General features: G+C 43.8%; 1 protein-coding gene across 11 annotated transcripts in view; it reads left to right on the forward strand.

Moving 5' to 3' along the window:
* The window catches only part of LOC139264291 (nucleotide-binding oligomerization domain-containing protein 1-like), a 51,067-nt gene that overhangs the window by 13,970 nt on the left and 12,700 nt on the right, over positions 1-24,397 (forward strand). For 6 of the 11 annotated variants that reach the window (XM_070880529.1, XM_070880530.1, XM_070880528.1 and 3 more), the window contains 9 exons: positions 1,484-3,290; positions 6,126-6,209; positions 7,939-8,022; positions 8,132-8,215; positions 11,524-11,607; positions 13,825-13,908; positions 14,577-14,660; positions 17,187-17,270; positions 19,507-21,457. In XM_070880529.1, coding sequence (XP_070736630.1) covers positions 1,484-3,290; positions 6,126-6,209; positions 7,939-8,022; positions 8,132-8,215; positions 11,524-11,607; positions 13,825-13,908; positions 14,577-14,660; positions 17,187-17,270; positions 19,507-19,576 — 2,465 coding nt within the window. In that variant the 3' untranslated portion in view covers positions 19,577-21,457. Of the gene's footprint in view, positions 1-1,483; positions 3,291-6,125; positions 6,210-7,938; positions 8,023-8,131; positions 8,216-11,523; positions 11,608-13,824; positions 13,909-14,576; positions 14,661-17,186; positions 17,271-19,506; positions 21,458-24,397 lie in introns of those variants that run through there. The other 5 variants (XM_070880525.1, XM_070880524.1, XM_070880523.1 and 2 more) reach the window with 3 other exon arrangements.

A 24,397-nucleotide genomic window follows, 5' to 3' on the forward strand; every position in this document is an offset into this window, starting at 1 on the left:
TATCGATCATATCAATTTCTTTAATCATCTCAAACACTTCAAGTAAATCACCCCTTACTTAATCTTCTACATTCAAGGGAATACCTTGGGACCGAAATTGCCCCACTCCTTAAGGCCTGTTCCCACCGCAAATCGGCGGCCACGCTGTGGAGTGGAGTGGCCAACGACTTTTCATGGAATGGCTGCTGACAACCCAATTGCCCTTCCGAGGTTTCCCGGCGGTGTCCCGATTTTCGCTGCTTCCCCCCCCCTCGCTTCGCTGCTGCCAATCTGTGTTAAGCGCGTCATCGTGCGCATCGCCAATCTACCCCACCCCCCCCCCGATGGCGACATTCCCGTCTGAAAATCTTCGGCTCGTCCGGCGGTGCCAAAACCTGTTTTTTCCCGGTGGCCCAGTGAGGCTGTGGACTTCTGCAAATGTGGTGCGCCTTCCCTTAAAGGGGAGGATGCACTGCCGCTGCCGCCATGCTTTTTTTTTAATGTCGGCCCGACAATTAAGCCCCCGGCTGAAATCTTCCCTGGTGGCCCAGTGGGCTGAAGTTTTGAAATCGCAGATGCTCTCCCCTTTAGGTGAAGCGGTGATGCAGCACCGTGATGATGTCATCACGGTGGTCACTCCGCACCGCCCCCAACTTCTGCCCCTCCGGTGTTGCCCTTCGCCCCTCCGTTGTTGCCACCGCCGCGTATCCTCCCCTCTCGTGTAGTCACCGCCTCCATTAAGAGCGACTTCCGGATCTGAATTTAAAAAAAACAACAATGAGCGGAATTTCGTTCAAGGGGCGACCTCAACCACAGCTGCGATAAAAACCATTGAACGCCCCGTTTCGGGCGGGGGACATTTTCTACCCCCTCGTCTATGCAACCTTTCCTCATAATTTAACCTCTTTCGCTCCAGTGAATCAGTGCAACATCACCTCAAGTCAATATATCCTTCCTGAGCTGCGGTATCCAGAAATGAATCAATTAGTGCTTGATATCACTGCACTCTCCTTACAAAACAATTGCTTTTAAAGCAAAACACATCGGTGGTTATTTTATCATTCTGCTTATCCTCACATGAAACTAATCACATGGAGAGATGCACCACTTTTGTTCATTAATTCCTAATGAAATCCCCAGAACATTCAAGGAAAGCTTTATATCAAAGTGTAAAGTGCAGGAGATTCTAGTAACCTGATCAAGTTTAGGCTGTGCTATTTCTGTTAGCAATCTGAGTTAGATTTAGAACAAATCACTGCACAATGTTTATCAAATCTGTGGATTATTAATATATGCTTTGCTATTCTAGTACATTAAGGCAAAACTAATATGATTACACACTGCATTGGATTACAGTAAATATAATATTCTCCATGTTTGTGAAAAAAAATTAAGTTCAAGTAAACACCATGGAAAGTAATTACAAAAATAAACCTTCCTGCAATTACGTCATTGATATACCAGTTGCAAAACCTCTCACTAATGTATTCTGCTTGTCTTTCAGTTTGTCAGTATACTGAAAAGCTCCGCAATGAATTGCGACGAGATGCAAGGTTCGCTTCATCATATGTCCAAAAGGAGGATACTCTGTTTGATGACATTTACACTGAGACTCTGATGGAATTAATCAACGCAGTTAATGAAACCCAAGGAAACATCTCCCACCTGGAGGATCTGTTCAGTGACACTGGAGTCATCAATGAAGATGCAGAAACGGTGTTTGTAACTGGAGATGCTGGGGTTGGTAAGACCATACTGCTCCAGAGACTTCAGAACTTGTGGTCCAAAGGGGAGCTCTGCGCTGATGTTAAGTTCTTCTTCAAATTTAGATGCCGAATTTTCAACAGCTTTAAGGAGGAAGACAAGATCTCACTCAGAGATCTACTGTTCAAGTACAACTGTTACCCTGACAAAGACGCCGATGAGATATTCAGTTACATCCGGCAACACCCAGCTTCTGTTCTCTTCACACTGGATGGGTTTGATGAAATTAATGTGGATTGTGTCCTAAATGATATCCCTGACTCATCGCCCTTTGACCCCACGCATCCTGTGGCCCTGTTGATGAACCTTCTCCGAGGAAAGTTATTAAAAGGTTCCAAAAAATTATTGACAGCAAGAACTGGCACAAACCTACCTCTGAGAATGGTGAGAAAGAGAGTGACACTGAAGGGCTTTTCCAAGGACCATTTGCTGCGGTATTTGAAGAAGTTCTTCAAAAACGAGGCCCATCAAACTTTGGTTTTGACCCAGCTGGAGGCAAACCCTCACCTGTGCAGTCTATGTTCAGTGCCGTTGTTTTGCTGGATTATATTTAAATGTTACGAACACTTTCAGTCCAAGTGTAGCTCCCAGGGCTTGTCACATTCCGTTACACTGACTGACATTTACTTGGTCATGATTGAGGTCTTCCTTAACCATTCTCCTCAGGCCAATCTAAATAGGAAAAATGCCAGAAGCCAGATAAACGTGTTCACAACAAAAAAGGAAGCTCTAATGCGGTTTGGTAAACTAGCCCTAAAAGGCATTGAAAATAGCAATTTTGTATTCAGCCAGGAGAAAATTGCAGCGGCGAAGATTTGGGAAGAGGATTTACAGTTGGGCATCATCAAAACTGTAGGCCATTATAATGGATGTGGGAACCAATCCACATATGAATATATTCACTTAACACTCCAGTCATTTTTCACTGCATTTTCATTAGCTCTAGATGATGAGATCAGTTCACGGGACTTTCTCGCACTATTCAACGATGGTAATGTACCAACACCGTCGACCAAGAAATTTAGTGATGTGATTTTAGCTTTCTTCAGCCCTACGAGGCATTCCTCCACAAATGTCCTCAAGCCATTGAACGAACATCTGCAGTTTACCATGCTGTTCCTTTGCGGCTTGTTGTCCAACAGCAATATTGATCTATTGCTAAACCTTGCATCTCCCGCAATTGTTAAGGAAAAGCAGTCAGTGTTAACGTCCTACCTGTTCAACTGCATGAAAAAGCACTTCCAAAGCCTTCCTCGCTCACACTTTGAAGATGGCTGCAAGGTTCATGTCCTACCACGTTTCATATGGCTGATGAGGTATATATTCGAAATGCAGAATGGAGCAGCAGCCAAACTGGCAGCCAAAGATATCTGTGCTGATTACATAAAGCTGAACTATTGCAATGTCTCTTCCGCTGACTGTAGTGCTCTAGCGTTTATCTTGCGCCACATCCAGAGACCCCTGGCACTGGAGATGGACAACAACAACATCAATGATTACGGTGTGGAGCAACTGGTCAGCTGTTTCAGTCAGCTCACGGTCCTCAGGTAAACATCATCACCAGATATTGGTGTTTTCTGTTCCAGTAACATGGAACTGAGGTGCTTCCAATAGAACTATTATTCCTTGGGATGTTAGAATCTTACAGGATTAGGCTTCGCCTTAAGGTATCAGCCTTGGCTCAGTTGTTAGCAGTCTAACTTAAATCAGAAGATCGAGGGTTCAAGCCCCACTCCAGAGACTTAAGCACCTGACTGAGACTGATACTTCAGTGCAGTGTCCAGTTTCTCTCCGATCTCCCCTCATGCCCTCTCCAAGCCCATCTTGTCCATGAGACAACTTGCTCCCTTGACCATTTCCCACTAAACTGCTGACCACCCAACTTCCTGTTCTGGCCCCCATGTTAGCTGACATTGTTAACGGCTCTCTCCTCAGGTACTGTCCCCCTCCAAATCTACCCCTCTCCTCAAAAAAAACTCTCGACCCTTCTGTCCTTGCAAACGACGGCCCCATCTCCAACCTCCCTTTCCACTCCAACGTTCTTGAATGTGTTGTCGCTCCAAAAATCCGTGCCCATCTTTCCCGGAACTCCATCTTTGAATCCCTCCAAACAGGTTTCTGCCCCTGCCACAGTACCAAAATAGCTCTCATCAAAGTCATAAATGACACCCTATGTGAATGTGACAAAGGTAAACTATCCATCCTTGTCCTTCTGACACAGTTGACCACTCCATCCTCCTCCAATGCCTCTCCAGCATCATCCAACTGGGTGGGACTGCACTTACCTGGTTCCATTCTTATTTGGCTAATCATAGCCAGAGAATCACCTGCAACGGCTTCTCTTCACGCTCCTGCACTGTTATGTCTGGTGTCTCCCAAGGCTCTATCCTTGGCTCCTTCCTACATGCTGTCCCTCGGTGACATTATCCGAAAACATAGTATCAGTTTCCACATGTACGCTGATGACACTCAGCTCTACCTCACCATCACTTCTCCCCACTCCTCCACTGTCTCTAAATTGACACACTGTTTGTCCGACATCCAGTACTGGATGAGCAGAAATTTCCTCCAACTAAATATTGGATAGACCAAAGCCATTGTCTTTGGTTCCTGCTGCAAACTCCTGTCCCTAGCCACTGACCCCATCTCTCTCCCTAGCTTCTGTCTGAGGCTGAACCAGGCTGTTCACAACCTTGGTGTCATACTTGAACCTGAAATGAGTTTCCGACCACAAATCCGCGCCTTTACTAATACCACTTATTTCCACCTCCGTAACATTGCCCGAGACTACCCCTGCCTCAGCTCATCCGCTGCTAAAACCCTCATCCATGCTTTTGTTACCTCTAGTCTTTACTATTCCAACACACTCCTGGCTGGCCTCCCATTTACTATATCGAAACCATGCATGATAAAATCTCCTCTTAACATTCTCCTTCTAAAAGGAGAATAATCCCAGCTTCTCCAGTCTCTCCATATAACTGAAGTCCCCCATCCCTGGTCCCATTCTAGTAAAACTCCTCTCTAAGGCCTTGATGTCCTTCCTAAACTGTGGTGCCCAGAACTGAACACACTACTCCAGCTAAGGCCTAACCAGTGTTTTATAAAGGTTTAGCTTAGCTTCCTTGCTTTTGTACTCTATTGCTCTATTAATAAAGCCAAGGATCCCATGTGTTATCTTAACAGCCTTCTCAACTTATCCTGCCACCTTCAAAGATTTGTGTACATATACCCCCAGATCTCTCTGTTCCTGCACTCCCTTATTAAATTGTATAAGAACATAAGAAATAGGAGCAGGAGTAGGCCATATGACTCCTCAAGCCTGCTCCGCCATTTAATACGATCATGGCTGATCCGATCATGGACTCAGGTCCTCTTCCCTGCCCACTTCTCATAACCCCTTATTCCCTTATCGGTTAAGAAACTGTCTATCTCTGTCTTAAATTTATTCAATGTCCCAGCTTCCACAGTTCTCTGAGGGAGCAAATTCCATAGATTTACAACCATCTGAGAGAAGAAATTCCTCCTCATCTCAGTTTTAAATGTGTGGCCCCTTATTCTAAGATTATGCCCCCTAATTCTAGTCTCCCCCATCAGTGGAAACATCCACCTTGTCAAGCCCCCTCATAATCTTATACGTTTCGATAAGATCACCTCTCATTCTTGAATTCCAATGAGTAGAGGCCCAACCTACTCAACCTTTCCTCATAAGTCAACCCCCTCATCTCCGGAATCAACCTAATGAACCTTCTCTGAACTGCCTCCAAAGCAAGTATATCCTTCCTTAAATATGGAAACCAAAACTGTACACAGTATTCCAGGTGTGGCCTCACCAATACCCTGTATAACTGTAGCAAGACTTCCCTGCTTTTATATTCCATTCCCTTTGCAATACAGGCCAAGATTCCATTGCCCTTCCTGATCACTTGCTGTACCTGCATACTAATCTTTTGTGTTTCATGCACAAGTATCCCCAGGTTGTTTATATTGCCTCTCCTCCTTCTTCCTACCAAAACACATCACTTTATAATTCTCTGCATTAAATTTCATCTGCCATGTGTCTGCCCATTTTACCGGTCTGTCCATGTCCTCCCGAAGTCTGTTATTATCCTCCTCATTGTTTACTACATTTCCGAGTTTCGTATCATCCGCAAAGTTTGAAATTATGCACTGTATATGTAAGTCCAGGTCATTAATATATATCAAAAATATAATTCGAACATGTTATTCCTCAATCAACATCATTTATCTGCTAATTTATCTCATTGTACCTTGATTTGTTGAACTAATCTGTTTTTGAAGTTGCAACTGAAATAGCGTCTTTGCTTGGAACAATATTTATTGTTAAATTAGTCTGTTTCTAACATGCTTTTTAAATGAAACAGGTTGAGCGTGAATCAGATCACCGATCACGGAGTCCATATCTTGGTAAAAGAACTCAAAAAGCATCAGCAGATCAGATCACTCGGGTGAGATCCTAGTAGACCTGTGTAAACTTCTTCTCTATCTTGTTTTTGCTTTTCTTTTTCCAAGCTCCCCAACCCCATGTGTTCATGAGCAGCTGCAGAATCCTTCATTCCTTTTGGTAGCACAACTGCTCTGTGGCTTGGGTGCAAGATAACAACACTTCTGTCTCTCGGTTGAGACGTTAAACCGAGGTCCCGCTTGCCCTTATAGGTGGACGTAAAAGATTCCAAAGCACTATTTCGAAGAAGAGCAGGGGAGCTATCCCCAGTGTCCTAGCCAATGGTTATCTCTTATCCAACATGACTGAAACATATTATCTGGTCATTTATCTCAATGTTGTTTGTGGGACCTTGCCATGTGTAAAGTGGTTGCCACGTTTCCTTTAAAAAAAGCACTTTATTGGCTGTTAAGCACTTTGGGAAGTCCAGAAGATGTGAAAGGCGCTGTTTAAATGCAAGTTTGTTCTTATAGGGCCAGGCAGGTGGATTGCCAAAATGGGAATGCTTCATCTACCAGTTTATGTCTCATCTATCAAATTAAGAAAAAAATTTAATTTAAAGATAAGCGTACAACGGTTCACCTGTTGATTGATGGGTGTTAACTGCTCTGCTCTGGAATGTGAACAATAACAGGAGCAGCTTGCTTGAGCTGTCAGATTTAGATTCAGGGAGGCAGGAAGTATTGATTCATTCAAATGAAAATTAGATGGATTTCTTTCAGAAATTAATATTTTGGGCTACTGTACATGACTAATCTCCGACATGAAATATGGTAAATGTCAAATGTTTGAGAGAAACAGGTGAATTTGAACTAGGTATGGATGATGGCGTTTTTGGCAGAACTGGACAGATGTCAGGAAAGCTCTTCCTCATGCAAAGAGTGATCCACACATGCAATGGACTGCCAAACCCAGGAGTGAGGGACCCCAGTTATGTGGAGAGACTAGAGAAGTGGGATTGTCTCCTTGGAGCAGAATAGTTATGGGGAGATTTAATAAATGTGTTCAAAATGGTGAGGGGTTTTGATAGAGTAAATAAGGAGGAACTGTTTCCTCTAGTAGGAGGGGCGATAACCAGAGGATGCAGATTTAAGATCATTGGTAAAAGAACCAGAGGGGCGATGAATTATGATGATCTGGAATGCACTGCCTGAAAAGGTGGTGGAAGCAGATTCAATAATAACCTTTAAAAGTGATTGGATAAACACTTGAAAGGGAAAGATTTGGAGGGCATCCATTTGAGGAAAGATTGGATAGGCTAGGGTTGTTGAGGTGTATAAAATTATGAGGGGCCTCGATAGAGTGGATAGGAAAGACCTATTTCCCTTAGCAGAGGGGTCAATAACCAGGGGGCATAGATTTAAAGTAAGGGCTACGGCCAAGAGCTGGAAAGTGGGATTAGGCTGGATAGTTCTTTGTCGGCCGGCACTGACACAATGGGCTGAATGGCCTCTTTCTTTGCTGTAAATTTCCATGGTTTCTATGGCTACAGGGAAAGAACGGGCGAGTGGGACTAATTGGATAGTATAATAGGCCTAGTGGCCTCCTTCATTCAATGACACTGCTGGAATCATTTAAGAAACGATTGGATGCTGCCGTGGTGATTGTAGAGTGCTCTGAATGGATGAACTTAGATGGGCCGAATGAACTGCCTCGCCTGTAATTACCTCATGATGTTAGATTGATACTTGTTTTTGAACAGCTAAAGTCCAATTGCACCTGCTCCATTTCAGACTTTACAAGAATCGTATAACTGATGTTGGTGCGAGAGATATTGCTGAGCTGATCGAAGGTTGTCCCAGTCTTGTTTGTTTGAAGTGAGTCACTTCTACTGTGGTTACAAGTTCTTGCTCTCCTGAAAAAACACACTTCAGACAACTGCAAAACTATTCATCTTATGACTAACCAGACATTATGTTCAAACAGGATGGGAGCAAACCTGATTACCCATGAAGGGGGAACTTGCCTAGCTAAAGCAATCCAAAAAAGTAAAACTGTGGAAGAAATTGGGTAAGTTGGATAGCAGAGTGCAGTGGCTTGCAGTGGAGCTGAAATTTATACTAACTCAAGGCAACCAAAATATTAATGCCAAAATACTGTAAAGCTACTAAAACTGACATATTGGAAGAACGCTATATTTCCCCTGAGGAAATCTCTATTATGGCAGTGAATGACTTACACAATCTTCATGTGGTAAAAATTTGCCTGACATGTGTGATATGTTTTACCCTATGGAGACTCTTGTTAGAAGAAGTATATGAAATTAGGAGATTAAAACTTATATAATTAATGATTTCAGTTGGGTATTGCAGAGGCCTAGCAAACTTGACATATAGGGAGCTTTACTGGCTTCAGTTTTTAAAAAATCGAATGTGTTCCCTTGTTATGCTTCGGGTGATTCTTTCTATTTGTGGAATACTCAATAAAAAGAGCATCCCCCCCCTCCCCCCCTCCTTTTTCTGTGACCAACTCTTGCTCCTGTAGAGCAGATCAGATAGCTGGACCTTTTAGAGCAGTCAACTCCTCTGTTGCTGTGAAAGCTACTATGTATTTTAAAGAAAATAAAGAATCTGCATTTATATAGCGCCTTTCATCACAGGACATCCCAAAGTACTTCACAGCCAATTAAATATTATTGAAGTGTAGTTACTGTTGTAACGTAGGTAACGTGGCAGTCAATTTGCGCACAGCAAGGCCCCACAAACAGCGATAAAGTAATGACCAGATAATCTGTGTTTTTTAAAATGTTGATAAGGGATAAATATTAGCCAGGGGACCATGGAGAACTCCTCTGCCCTTCTTCAAATAGTGCCATGGGATCTTTAACGTCAACCTGAGAGGGAAAACGGGGCCTCGGTTTAACGTCTCATCTGAAAGAAAGCACCTCTGACAGTGCAGAATTCCCTCAGTATGGCATTGGAGTGTCAGCTTAGGGTTAGGCTGACCAAAGCGCTGCTTCTGTGCGACAGAGCAAACCCCTGAGCTTTTTAATGGCTGCCCTCGAAATGGGATGGGGGTTTTCCACATGGTAGATGAGCGTGTTAGATTTAGTCCTACTGTAAATAATCAATACAATGTTACCATTCAAATTAGACTCTGGACAAAGGAAGAAAGCTGTCCAAAGCATCTGTGTAGTAATAATAATAATAATAGATTAATTCAGTCCTCATTGCCATCCACGAGATGACATCAGTATATTTAATAATTGCTATTTAGAAAGCAAGCTAAAAATCTCTCAGACATAACATCCTACTCCACCAATTTGTTTATCGACATTTGTATCTCAAATCTAATATTTGCAATCCTGAAATTAACTTTATACACCTCAATTAGGTCTCCCCTCAGCCTCCTCTGTTCCAAAGAAAACAATCCTAGCCTATCCAATCTTTCCTCAAATGGATGCCTTCCAAATCTTTCCCTTTCTATTCTCTAGATTATTTTCCAATGATGGTGAGATAGAAGTGGTTTTCTACTAACGATACCAATGGAAAACTGTTGAATTCTTCAGATTTACGCTCTGTCAAAGTCAGAGAGAGTGGGAACATTGGTTATCTCTCATTGATTTCCTCTTTCCTCTTCCATTATCTCCCTACTCGCCTTTCGGACTCGACACCATGCCCTATGAGTCAGAGAATAGGAACAATGTAAGCCAAAACTAGCCTCAACATTACAAAAACAAAATACTGCGTTGCTGGAAATCTGACATTACTCCCCATCAGTCATTTTTTTTTTTACTTCACAATGCTGAATAGAGCTTCCGATCATTGATTAATCTTTTCCTTCCCTTCCCAGCCCACCAGAAGATTTCCACAGTCACAGGATGTGCCACCTAGCAGCTCCAACTGAGGAGCAGATTGCTGGGACATTTTGCATGTCAGAAACCAAGCCTTGTAAATGAGAATCCAGCACTGAGCATGTCAAATATCCGCTTGATCTTGTGGTAGCACTCTTGCCTCTAAGTCCAAAGATCATTGGTTCAAGCCCCACTCCAAAGACTAGAGTGCAAAATTTGCACTGTTACAGGAAAAATAAAAAAGCAAATTATTATTAAATGGGGCGAGATTACAAAATGTGAAGGTGCAGAGGGATCTGGTGGTCCTTGTACATGAAACACAAAAGGTTAGCATGTAGGTACAGCAAGTAATTAGGAAGGCAAATGGAATATTGGTTTTTATTTGCAAGGGGGATAGAATATAAAAGTAGGGAAGTTCTGCTACAACTGTACAGGGTGTTGGTAAGACCACACCTGGAGTACGGCGTACAGTATTAGTCTCCTCATTTAAGGAGGGATATACTTGCATTGGAGGCAGTTCAGAGAAGGTTCACGAGGTTGATTCCTGAGATGAGGGGATTGTCTTATGAAGAAAGGTTGAGCAGGTTGGACCTATACTCATTGGAGTTTAGAAGAATGAGAGGTGATCTTATTGAGTGCAGGGTAGATGCAGAGAGGATGATTCCCCTCGTGGGGGAATCTAGAACTAGGGGGCATAGTTTCAGAATAAGGGGTCGCCCATTTAAAATGGAAATTAGGAGGAATTTCTTCTCTCAGATGGTCGTGAATCTTTGGCATTCTCTACCCCAGAGAGCTGTGGAGGCTGGGTCATTGAATATATTTAAGGTAGAGATAGACAGATTCTTGAATGACAATGGAGTGAAGGGTCATGGGGAGCGGACAGGGAAATGGAGTTGAGGCCAAGATCTGATCAGCTATTGAATGACGGAACAGGCTCGAGGGGCCAAATGGCCTACTCATGCTCCTATGTCTTATGTTCTTATGTTAGTGATGCCATCTTTCAGGTGAGATGCTCAGTGGATATAAATGATCTGTTAACACTATTTGAAGAACAGCAAGGGAATCGTCCTGGGCAATGTTTATCCCTCAACCAGCACCACCAACATAGTAATTTCTTTCATTGCTGTGTGCAAATTGGTTGCTGCATTTGACTATATTATAACAGTGACTACACTTCAAAAAATAATTCATAATCTATGAAATGCTTTGGGACATCCTTTGGATGAAAGATGCGACATAAATGCAAGTTCTTTCAACATAAAAACCAGTGTTCGATCCAATTGTATTGAACACTTTTATCACAGTATATAAGAATGTAAGAATTAGGAGTAGGCCATTCGATCCCTTCAGCCTGCTCTGCCATTCAAGGAGATCATAGCTCATCTTTTACCTCAACTCCACTTTTCTGCACTGTCGCGATATCCTTTGATTCCCTTAATGTCTTTTTAAACCCATTCCTCTCTTTTACTTAGTTTGTAAATCTCAAAAAATATGCCAATGTAATTTAAGTTTTAATGATTGACAGGTTCTGGGGCAATCAGATAGGAGACAGAGGAGCTGAAGCATTTGCAGAGGCTTTGAAAGATCACCACAGTCTGAAGAATCTGAGGTAACGGAGTTCATTATCACGTGGCTGCCATGTCAGAAAGTTACATCCTCACATCGAGGTATGTTCTCCACCAAAAGAGATCTATGGGAAAAAAAGTAGACCCCTACCAGTCCTCTCATTGCCAAAGTATCGGAAGGTTGGCTTAAAAAGCGTGAATGGAGGAAAATATATCCTCGTATCTAACTCTGATTGGAAGCATTCCTGGATATTTGATCATGTGACATTCGACCATGTGTCATTTGTTCACAAGACTTCTACAAATGTTATTGCACTTGCCTTTATACAGGTCAGGTCCCCTGTGGTTGAGCTTATTTGCGTGTGGTTTCGCATCAGCAGATGCTGTGCAACAAGTTCCCACTAGCAGACGAAGAAGGGAAACTGAGGGAAGAGGAGAAACCCGAGGACCCCCCCCACCCCCCCCCAACCCGTTTCAGAGACCACCACCACCCCACCAGAATGCTGAAACCTATGATTCTCGACTGCCCAGCCTCCACCACGTGGTTGCAGCTCTCTGCCGGCGACATCATCGGGTGGTGTGGAGGTTGGGTTGCACTGCAGCATCTCCTGGGTCATGATTACAAAGATACTGGCCTACAATTAATCTCAATTAGTATTCCATGGGAAGAAAGGAAAATAACAGCGAGAGTTAACTCAAGTCAACACAGCTCTTTGGGATCTCCCTCTGTGATTGGTTCCAAATCCACATTGGTGGACATCTCTGTAACCTTCACCACCCTATAACCCTCCCTATCTCTGTAACCTTCCCCACCCTATAACCTTCCCCACCCTATAACCCTCCAACATCTCTGGAACCTTCCCCACCCTATAACCCTCCAACATCTCTGGAACCTTCCCCACCCATAACCCTCCGACATCTCTGTAACCTTCCACACCCTATAACGCTCCGACATCTCTGTAACCTTCCCCACCCTATAACCCTCCGACATCTCTGTAACCTTCCCCCACCCTATAACCCTCCCTATCTCTGTAACCTTCCCCACCCTATAACCCTCTGACATCTCTGTAACCTTCCCCACCCTATAACCCTCCGACATCTCTGTAACCTTCGCCACCCTATAACCCTCCGACATCTCTGGAACCTTCCCCACCCTATAACCCTCCGACATCTCTGTAACCTTCCCCACCCTATAATCCTTCGACATCACTGGAACCTTCCCCACCCTAAAACCCTCCGACATCTCTGTAACCTTCCCCACCCTATAACCCTCCGACATCACTGGAACCTTCCCCACCCTATAACCCTCCGACATCACTGGAACCTTCCCCACCCTATAACGCTCCGACATCTCTGTAACCTTCCCCACCCTATAACCCTCCGACATCACTGGAACCTTCCCCACCCTATAACGCTCCGACATCTCTGTAACCTTCCCCACCCTATAACCCTCCCTATCTCTGTAACCTTCCCCACCCTATAACCCTCTGACATCTCTGTAACCTTCCCCACCCTATAACCCTCCGACATCTCTGTAACCTTCCCCACCCTATAACCCTCCATCATCTCTGTAACCCTCCCTATCTCTGTAACCTTCCCCACCCTATAACCCTCCATCATCTCTGTAACCCTCCCTATCTCTCTAACCTTCCCCACCCTATAACCCTCCCCATCTCTGTAACCTTCCCCACCCTATAACCCTCCATCATCTCTGTAACCCTCCAACATCTCTGTAACCTTCCCCATCCTATAACCCTCCATCATCTCTGTAACCCTCCCTATCTCTCTAACCTTCACTACCCTATAACCCTCGGCATCTCTAACCTTCCCCACCCTATAACCCTCCCCATCTCTGTAACCTTCCCTACCCTATAACCCTCTGACATCTCTGCACTCCTCCAATTTTGGCCCTGATTTTGATTTCTCCACCTTCAGCTGCCTAGGCCCTAAGCTCCGGAATTCCCTCCCTAAGCCTCCCCACCTTTCTACCTCCTTTAAAATACTCCTTAAAACCTACCTTTTTGACCAAGTATTTGGTCACCTGTCCTAATCTCTTTACATGACTCAATGTCAAATTTTGTTTGATAATGCTCCTGTGAAGTACATTGGGACATTTTATTACCTTTTTAAAGGCGCTATATAAATATAAATTGCTATTGTTTTTGATTCCTTTCATTGAATTCTAAAACCTTATTAAGTCACAGTCAGAGCCTGAGTTCACTGCAAAAGAAAATCAATCACTTGTTTCCATATTTTTTCAGCCTTGCAGCAAACCAGATCTCATCAGAGGGCAGCATACACCTGGCCAAGGCACTCTGCAGCAACAGCTCACTGAAGACACTGTGGTATAAACAGGCACTTACATACAGGCTCAGCATGTTGATTGATGGTTGAATACTGAAGGCAATATTAGATATCAGACTAAAAGCAATCACTGAGAGACAAATGTACTTTTCTGTTCATTTTATTCCAAAAATAGTTGAGTAAAAGTCAAATGTTAATAACAATTTCTTATGGTCAGAATTACAAGTTTACAAGAAATTAGTTTTGAGATATTTATTTAAGAATATTCAGAACTTCCATAGTGTTATATTAAGGAGACATTTATAAGAAACGTACAAATGCATATTTAATTTAAAGCATTCTTTTGATTAAGAACCCAGTCATGTTGCTGCAAAGTTAAGGCCAAGGTTTAAATGCAGAAATTAATCTTAATCCATGTTCAATATAATAGCATTTGTGGACTTGGAGCGAAAGCTGGATTGTAACCAGTGACTATTAAGTTTAAAGAAATACCTAGTATTAATAACTAGCTTGTTTATAAGTACGGCAATGATTAATGCTCTGGAGTTATAATGTTTTATTACATCTTTTAAAATTTTGGATTACAAATCACCTCCCTGCCAAATTGGACGTGGATAGTTACATGCCTAGGAATTGCCTTGCAGCGAGATTCCCATCAGGAATGCAGACTTTGGATTGACAGTATTGTGATTTATTTTCCTTCTTGCAGGTTGACACAAAACGATTTAGACGATGAAGCAGCTGAAAGCTTTGGTGAAATGCTGAGAGTTAACTCATCTCTGGAAAAACTATGGTAATGCTTAATATACGTTCCTCCCTGCTGGGGACTTGCACTCTTTACACGTCACAGCACTGCACCACTGTAAAGGAGCATCGTAAGATTTTTTGTTTCGTTGCTTGGCTCTAGAGAAAGTGCAAAGAGCCGCCAAACTCCTGTTTGGTTCTAGCTGTCTCCTAGAATAGGAGTAGCTCTCGACCCACCCATTCAGAACAGAAATGATGTTTCCTTATTGCTGGCCGGCAGACCCCTTGCCTCTCCTGTTGGGGAAAGTTTTCACTGTGAGCCCAAATGCAACTTTTGTGCGACTGCATGTATGGATGATTACATATGCCCAGTTGCTTTAAGGTTGCCTTTATGATTCTCGAACCATATGCACCTAGATAGCACCTTTTTAAATATGGTACAATCTCCCAAGGGACTTCACAAAGTGGGGTGAGGGGAGCCAGATAACAAGTGAAAGTTGGGGAAAGAGTAAGGAGAGGCGACTGAAGAGGTAGGCTTGAGCCTTGTGTGAACAGCTGCAAAGAACTACAAAAATGGCCGAGTGCCAATGTTTCCTTCACACTGCACGTGCGCGAACGCTCCAAAGCGCACGCGCAGGGTTGCCGGCACGAAAAAAACTCATTTAAATGGTACCCGCCCCCTCCTACTTACAAAATCGGCGCGAGTGGTAGGCTCCGCCCCCTGGGCGCCGCGCCAAGCTGACATCGAGCTGCAAAGCGCTCGAGAATAGCGCGTTTTTTTCAGGCGCCGTTTTCGGCGCGAAAAACAGGCGCCCAGCTCGGAGGGGCACCTGTTTTGCCGCGTGTGGAAACTTGGGGCCTATGTCACCACCTGCAAATGTTACTACTGCAAAGCTAGTTGCTACTTTTCTATTGGTTACTACAATCTTTACTCTTTCTAGAAAAAAAGTAACATGCAGGTAAATGTGAATGTGCGGGGCTGGGTGCATTGAGGCGGAAGAAGCAAAATATGCAATAGAATGTTGAATACAGTAGAATGTCACTAATCCAAACTGGTGAAGACTGAAAGTAAATCAATCCAAGGATCCATCACTCAGAATCTGATGGTTATGATCCCAATGGCTGCATAGGAAAATAGTGAGAGCAGCTGTTTGAAGTTTTGTTCAGCGAGTGTGTTAAACACGTTGGCCTAGAAATTAGGCTCTGATAATTTTTGGGTGCAGATGCTTAGGGTGGGGGGGCGGTGGTAAGTTTGTGTCCACGGTGCCTGAATGGCGAGGTTCGAGGCTCTACAGGTATTGGGGCTCAGGTCTCTGTTCAATGCTACCGGAGAAGAGTCCCCCCCCCCCCCCCAGCCCAGTGAAGAGGACTCCAAGTTTGGGCTGCTGCTAGTGTAGTTAGTGAGGGGAGGGGTCAGGAGGAACACACCTGCTCCTCCCAGTTCCACATAAGTTACTTATCTTCTTTGTTGCAGATGTTTTGTACAGCTTTTTCCCCCATGTGCAGCTGGCTGCCTCAGGGCAAATTAATATGACGGAACAGCTGACTTCCCCTTTAGGCGCTAGGATGCCGGTTTCCGAGCATCAGACCTTCATTATCCCTGCAGCGCTACTGCCCCACAGTGCCCTAAGAGTAGCGCGGAACACTTCCCTTGGTGCTCCACTCCCCTCTTGGGGCACTAATAGCGAATACCCCACTTGGAGGCGGTAAACATCACCCGGCACTAAAATTAGCGTTCAGGCGATGTCACTGCCTCAAACCAGACTATAACAATTTTTTAGCCCATTAAGTTTTAAACTTGGAGATTTCTCGGGCCCGACCGACGGCAAGGGGGGCCTACCCCCCTGCCGTCGGGAATGGCTGCCTCAACTTCTGAGGCTTCCTGCAGCCTTCCCCCCACCCACCCCCCCCCCCCCCCCCGCCGGCGGGAACGGCTGCTGCCATTGGTCGGTCGGGCCCTCACTGCCTTTCCCCTCCCTGCCATCGGGAACGGCTGCCTCAACTTGAGGCTTCCTGCAGCATTCTCCCTGCCTGAAGCACTTTCACACAGGTAGGAACATGGTTTATTTAATCTTTTCTTTGCTTATAAATTTTTATTCAGGTTGGAATTATTTGGATAATATTTGTATAAGTATAACTAAGGATTTATTGTAGAATTTAATGATTTCCCTTCCCCCCCCTCCCCCCCACCTCGTTCTGGACGCCTAATTTGTAACCTGCGCCTGATTTTTTAATGTGTAGAAAAGATTTTTTCAGGCCTACAAAAATCTTCACTTGCTCCATTCTAAGTTAGTTTGGAGTACGTTTTCACTGTGGAAACTTTCAAATCAGGCGTCAGTGGCGGGACACGCCCCCTTTTGAAAAAGAAAATTCTGTTCAAAAGTGAAACTGTTCTAAATGACTAGAACTGCAGAAAACTTGAATGTGGAGAATTGCGATTTCTAAGGTACTCCGTTCTCCACCAGTTGCTCCTAAAAATCAGGAGCAAATCATGTGGAAACTTGGGCCCATTGTATCTAGCATATGTATGTGGTCTCAGTCAAATCACCAGGAATGTGATGAATTTTTTTTGCAGGTTGATTGAAAACAAGATAACAACCCGTGGTGCAACATGTCTCCTCCAGTCACTCAGAGGAAACACCGCCATAGATGAGATCTGGTAAGGCAAACATCTCAATCAGTGTTTCTGTTGCATCAGTGGGTGGCCACTTGATATTGAATTTTAATGAGCGTTAAGTCATATGGTCAGGCAACTGTCAATTCTACGTTATTTAACCAGTTGGCTCCTATTTCTCTTGAAGCTGTACACTCACTTCAGGCACCATACCTGTCCAGTTCCCCATCAACAGTCTTTATATGTCGACCTATTCAGAGTGTCGACAGGTTATGTAATCAGTGGGCAGGTATCCATGCCAACCCTAATATCCTGCCCTCCTCCCAGTGTCTGCACGCAGGTCCCTTCTTAGCCCAGGCTATTGCATCATAATTAGGATGGGAACCCCCTCTCTAGCTCAGTGGCACTGAGGCCAATTCTATCATACTCTTTGCCATTCCAAGCTGAGATCAGCTAATTCAACAGAGACTGACCAAGCCTGTGGCTCAGTGGTAGCATTGTTGTCTGAGTCAGAAGGTGCAGGTTCAAACCCCACCACTTCACACTGTTCTCCGAGGGAAGAGCGTGAGGATATGACATTAGATAGATTTCTTTCAGAAAATAATATTTTGAAACGCAGTGTATATATTAAAGACACGACGTTTAGCATGTGTAGCATTCCTGGGAGGAAAAAGGTGACTTTGGACCTATACTTCCCAAAGCTCCCCACCACTGGAGGTTTTTATCATGTCATTTCTGGATCTGTTGTAGACTAGTAGATAAAAGATCGATTGCTATGATTAGTCAACAACTCCATTATTGTTGTATCATGTGACTACATGGTAAAAGGTGAACTAGATGGACCTTGGTCTTTTTTCATTTAGTAATTCCTATGTTCCATGAAAACAATAACACAGACAAGGAATTGAACCTGGGACCTTCTGGTCTCTACGAATCAATCACCCACTGCCTTTACTAATTGATATATATTGGATGTGCTCAGGAATTCTGTACACAACCTGTTGTGAGCACGTCTCCTATTTCTCAACCCCACTACACCAACCAATGATGACAGCTTCTATATGCAGATGTATAATTTTCACTTGTGAAACCGGGTGTTACATTCTATCGAGATAATCTAATGCGATTTAAAAAAAATTGCCTTTGAATGCGTTATATAAAACTTGCTGGGGTGGAGGAAAGAGCGTTGGAGGCACCAATGACTGGGACTCAGGGAGTTGTGTTCCAAGATCAACCGTTTCATTGGTTCTGCCCTGACCTATCACCAAAGGATACAGGATTTCCGTCAAACTTCTAGTAAACTTATGGAAGTGAAGTGGGAGTGCCACCGAGTAAATTTCGAAACACGGCTTAAAAACGTGCTTCTGGCCTCCCGGGAATTAAATGGGCTGCAGGTGCGAAAACACCGAGACTCTGGCCAAAAAGAAGTGATGTGTTATGCCCAAGTGACGTGGTCATTCCCAGACAAGTGATGGAGTACGCATCATGATGTAAGGTCACCAACGCTGGTTGGACCTATTCTGAGAGAGTTCATCACATGACTTCCACCTGCCCCACCCCCACACTGCCGCCAGAGACCATCCTCGCCGCGCTCCACTTTCATTATTCAATTGGACGACTCTTGACTATCAGGCAAACAGTTACCCCCCCCCCCCCCCTCCCCACCCCATTTCTAATATTTTCATGAACATGTTCAAAGAAAATGCAAAAAAAGCACAATTTTTACAAAAACGTTTCTCCTAGGTTGCTTGCAGCAGTGTCTGGGTGATTAATCTTCCGTTCCTGGAAACTCCAAGATAATTGGGGAGAGTTGGCCACCCTAATAATGAAAGGATCCACTGCTGAGGCTGGAGCAGTTTGATCAGTCAGTGGTTGAGGTGATTAGAACTGCTGCACCTCAATACCAACAGGGGCAGAGGCACTTGCAAACCTTCCTGTATGCACTAGTCTACAATGGAGATTATAAACAGCACAGACTGGTAGTGCATTGAATTCGGTCAGACCTGTTATTTCTGGTGGTTTGCAGAATCGGCTATAGTTGGATCTGGTACAGAAACAGAAACTGCAGGGATCCAATTGCCCTGGGAGCCAATATAAATAGGACCTCAATCACTAAATTGTCTTGCATATGGTTGTATGTTACGAGCATTTGGGACATTTTTCATCTTTTTAAGGTTTCAAAAATGCTTCGAGGGAAGCGCATCTAATTCAGTTTGGAGATTTTGGTCTTGAGAAAAGTAACAAGTGGTAATTGTGTAATGATCTGTTGTTTCCTTTTCAGCCTAAAGGATAATCGAATTCCAAAGGAGGATGTTTGGCATCTTGTGAAAGACAAACGCATTGTCATCTAGACCACTGCTGTTTGCAGCGCTGAGGGACAGCTTGGCTCAGTTGGTAACCGTTTCCCCTCTGAATCAGGAGATTATTGGTTCAAACCCATCTCCAGAGACTTGAGCACATAGTCTAGTCTGACATTCCCAGTTCAGTAGTGAGGGAGTACTACATTGTCAGAGGTGCTGTCTTTCGGATGTGATGTTAAACAGAAGCCCCATTTGCCCTGTCGGGCATTATTTCAAAGAGCAGCAAACGAGTTCTAATCCAGTGTTCATGCCAATATTTAATCACCATCACTAAAACAGATATCATTTATTTCATTGCTGTTTGTGGGAGTTTACTGTGTGCAAATTGGCTGCTACGTTTTCTACGTTGCAACAGTGACTACATTTCAAAAGTACTTAATGGCTATAAAGTGCTTTGGGATGTCCTGAAGTCGTGAAAGAGACTATTTAAATGCAAATCAGTATTTCTTCTATGTTTTCTAGCCTTAGTTTAGTGAGTTCTAGTTTGAGACACGCACCTGCTTTAAATCAACCTGCGTTAAACTATACTGCCTCCGATCCGCCCAGTGGAGCTCTATGACTAAGCGATCACATACGTGTGCAGGTCTTTGCTGGATAAATTTTGCATGTTAGGAGAGAGCCGATGGAAGAGATGGGTCCTTGCTGACGTTTAAGAAGCTTAAAGGTCCAAGTTTATACAAGGCTGTTAGAGCTTTGAACCAGCTGAAGTACAGCTGCAACAGATACGATGTCAGATACTTTCACAGAATTGGCTTTATGCCACTTGCTGCATTAGGTGGGTGACTTCATTCCTGCTCAACATCTAAAAACAAGGCCCATTACAAGATGTTTGACAGGTATACAGCACATACACCAGAATGATACCAGGGCTAAAAGGGTTAAATTATGAGGACAGGTTGCAACAGTTTGGCTTGTATTCATAGAATGATACAGCACAGAAGGTGACCATTCGGCCCATCGTGCCTATGCCAGCTCTTTGAAAGAGTTATCCAATTAGTCCCACTCCTCTGCTCTTTCCCCATAGCCCTGAACATTTTTACTTTCCTTTTCCTAACAACTCACTGCATAATTGTGTTTCCTCATGTTGTCTCTGTTTTCTTTGCTAATGACCTTAAATCTGTGTCCTCTGGTTACTGTCATTCTGCCACTGGGAACTGTTTCTCCTTATTTACTCTATCAAAATCCTTCATGATTTTGAGCACCTCTATTAGATCTTCTCTTAATCTTCTCTGCTCTAAGGAGAACAACCCGAGTTTCTTCAGTCTCTCTACGTAACTGAGGTCTTTCATCACTGGTACCATTCTAGGAAATCTCCGCTGCACCCTCTCTCACTGCTTTCTGTCCCTTAGTCAATTTCGTATCCACAAAGCCACTGTCCCTTTAATCCCATGGGTTTCCATTTTGCTGACAAGTTTATTATGTGGTTCTTTATCAAAAGCTTTTGAGAGTCTATATACAAAACATCAATCACATTTCCCTCATCAAACCTCTTCCATTGCTTCATCAAATAACTTAATCAAGTTAGTCAAACATGATTTTCCTTTAATAAATCCATGCTGGCTTTTATTTATTAACCCATATTTTTCCAAGTGGCAATTAATTTTGTCTTGGATTATTGTCTCTAAAGGTTTCCCCAAGTTAGGCCTGACTGGACTCTAGTTGCCGGGTTTATCCCTGTCTCCTATTTGGAACAGTGGTGTAACATTTGCAATTCTCCAGCCCTCTGGCACCACTCCCATATCTAAGGAGGATTTAAAGATTGTGGCTGCAGTCTCTGCACTGTCTCCACCCTTGTTTCCCTCAGCAGCCGAGGATGCATCCCCCCCCTGCCCCCCCCCCCCAGACTGCGTGACTTCTCTACTTTGAGCGCTGCCAACCTTTTAAGTACCTCCTCTATCTATTTTTATCCTATCCAATTTCTCTACTACCCCTTTCTTTACTGTAACATTGGCAGCATCCCCTTCATTAGTGAAGAAAGATGCAAAGTACTCATTTAGTACTTCAGCCATGTCCTCTGCCTCCACAAGAAGACTTCCTTTTTGGATGCTAATTAGATCACATTTCAGGTATTTCTCCTCCTCTTTGCCCTTTACACTGCTATTTTCCCTGTCTATCTTAGGATAATTGAAGTCCCCCATTATCACTACTCTAAGGGCTAAACTTTTGCGATCTTTCTGCCCGATTTAAGGTTTTTAATGCATTACCGCCTGATTTAAGCTTGAGATCCAAACTTGCGCCTGTATACCGCCTGATTACCGCCGGCGGTAGTTTCGGGGTTCAATGAACACTGGTGGTAAATCCAGCTGCCTGCCCAGTAAATACAATCGATTTTCACTCATAAATATCATTTACCGCCCAGCGCTATTTTCGGCTTTAAAAAAAAAAAGTACCGCCCAAAATACCGCCGGCAATTAATAGCGCCATGAATCGGGTACACTTAAATACCCCTGACCCAGCGATATGGACGCCACTTGAGGGAGGCAATCATTCCATCGGGCTCATTTAATACCCAACCTGGGAGTATTTGATCCTGGCACACCCAACTGTGACATCTGTCACTTTGATAATCACACAAATTTACTCATATGAATGAAAGATAGGGTTCTGAGCCACTGCTGCTTTGACTTTTTCAAATTTATGATTGTAAAAAATATTTAAGCATCATTTATTGAGTATCATTTTATTATACAGATTTCCTGCTGGCTTAGTCTTTAAATCTGATTAACTTAAAACTACAAAATTGTATTCTTGTAGAGCAGTAATAAAGTTTTTCGTAATTAATTTTGGAGTTGTATTTTTAGTCTACAGTCACTCAATAAATGTAAAATTCTGTGGGCTCTGCTTTACTTTCAATGAACTCCATTTGACACTTTTGGTTACCCTTGGCATGCTCTGATACATGAATTTGCCACCTAAGCAGCTATGCTCTGATACTAACTTGATCAACTTTTTCCTCACTCTGACCTTGATTTGGTGAGTTGCTGGTTTAGTGGCGCAGATGCAAGAACCACCAACAGCCCCTTTCAACAAACTACCCTCCCCCAACCCTCTCCCATAATCCCAAGTGGCAACTTGTGCCGGCAGCTCACCAACTTTATTTAACACACTCCATGCATTTACGCACATGCACTCCAAACACATCTTAGTCTAACTTGCAATTCCCCCGATCTGATCCCTCTTATTTCTGAACTATTCTTTACTCTAATGCTGTTTGTCTCTCCCAGTGCTTGTATCTCCTTTCCTAATGTTTTATCCTGGTGCCCACCCCCCTGTCAAATTAGTTTAAACCTTCCCCCACATCACTAGTTGACCTTCCTGCGAGGACATTGGTCCCAGCCCTGTTAAGGTGCAACGCATCCATCTTGTACAGGTCCCTCCTGCCACAGAACTAGTCCCACAGCCCCAGGAATATGAAGCCCTCCCTCCTGTACCCTTTCTATAACTATGCGTTAACACTGGAAGTAATCCAGAGATTACCACCTTTTGAGGTCCTAATCTTTAAATTCCTTCCTCACTCCTGAAACTTTTCCTGCAGGACCCTCACTCTTTTTCCGACCTAGGTCATTGATACCAACCTGGACTACGACTTCTGGCTGCTCCTCTTCCATGCTCCTCCCCCACCCCCCCCAAGAAAGAAAGATTTGCATTTATAGAGCGCCTTTCACGACCATCAGCCAATGAAACATAGAAAATAGGTGCAGGAGTAGGCCATTCAGCCCTTTGAGCCTGCACCACCATTCAATGAGTTCATGCCTGAACATGCAACTTCAGTACCCCATTCCTGCTTTCTCGCCATACCCCTTGATCCCCCTAGTAGTAAGGAATACATCTAACTCCTTTTTGAATTTATTTAGTGAATTGGCCTCAATAACTTTCTGTGGTAGAGAATTCCACAGGTTCACCACTCTCTGGGTGAAGAAGTTTCTCCTCATCTCGGTCCTAAATGGCTTACCCCTTATCCTTAGGCTGTGACCCCTGGTTCTGGACTTCTCCAACATTGGGAACATTCTTCCTGCATCTAACCTGTCTAAACCCGTCAGAATTTTAAACGTTTCTATGAGATCCCCTCTCATTCTTCTGAACTCCAGTGAATAAAAGCCCAGTTGATCCAGTCTTTCTTGATATGTCGTCCCGCCATCCCGGGAATCAGTCTGGTGAACCTTCGCTGCACTCCCTCAATAGCAAGAATATCCTTCCTCAAGTTAGGAGACCAAAACTGTACACAATACTCCAGGTGTGGCCTCACCAAGGCCCTGTACAACTGTAGTAACACCTCCCTGCCCCTGTACTCAAATCCCCTCACTATGAAGGCCAACATGCCATTTGCTTTTTTAACCGCCTGCTGTACCTGCATGCCAACCTTCAATGACTGATGTACCATGACACCCAGGTCTCGTTGCACCTCCCCTTTTCCTAATCTGTCCATTCAGATAATAGTCTGTCTCTCTGTTTTTATCACCAAAGTGGATCACCTCACATTTATCCACATTATACTTCATCTGCCATGCATTTGCCCAATCACCAAACCTATCCAAGTCACTCTGCAGCCTCATAGCATCCTCCTTGCAGCTCACACTGCCACCCAACTTAGTGTCATCCGCAAATTTGGAGATACTACATTTAATCCCCTCGTCTAAATCATTAATGTACAATGTTAGCAGCTGGGGCCCCAGCACAGAACCTTGCGGTACCCCACTAGTCACTGCCTGCCATTCTGAAAAGTACCCATTTACTCCTACTCTTTGCTTCCTTTCTGCCAACCAGTTCTCAATCCATGTCAGCACACTACCCCCAATCCCATGTGCTTTAACT

This window comes from Pristiophorus japonicus, chromosome 5 (genome assembly GCF_044704955.1).
Source record: "Pristiophorus japonicus isolate sPriJap1 chromosome 5, sPriJap1.hap1, whole genome shotgun sequence".
Taxonomy (NCBI): domain Eukaryota; kingdom Metazoa; phylum Chordata; class Chondrichthyes; family Pristiophoridae; genus Pristiophorus; species Pristiophorus japonicus.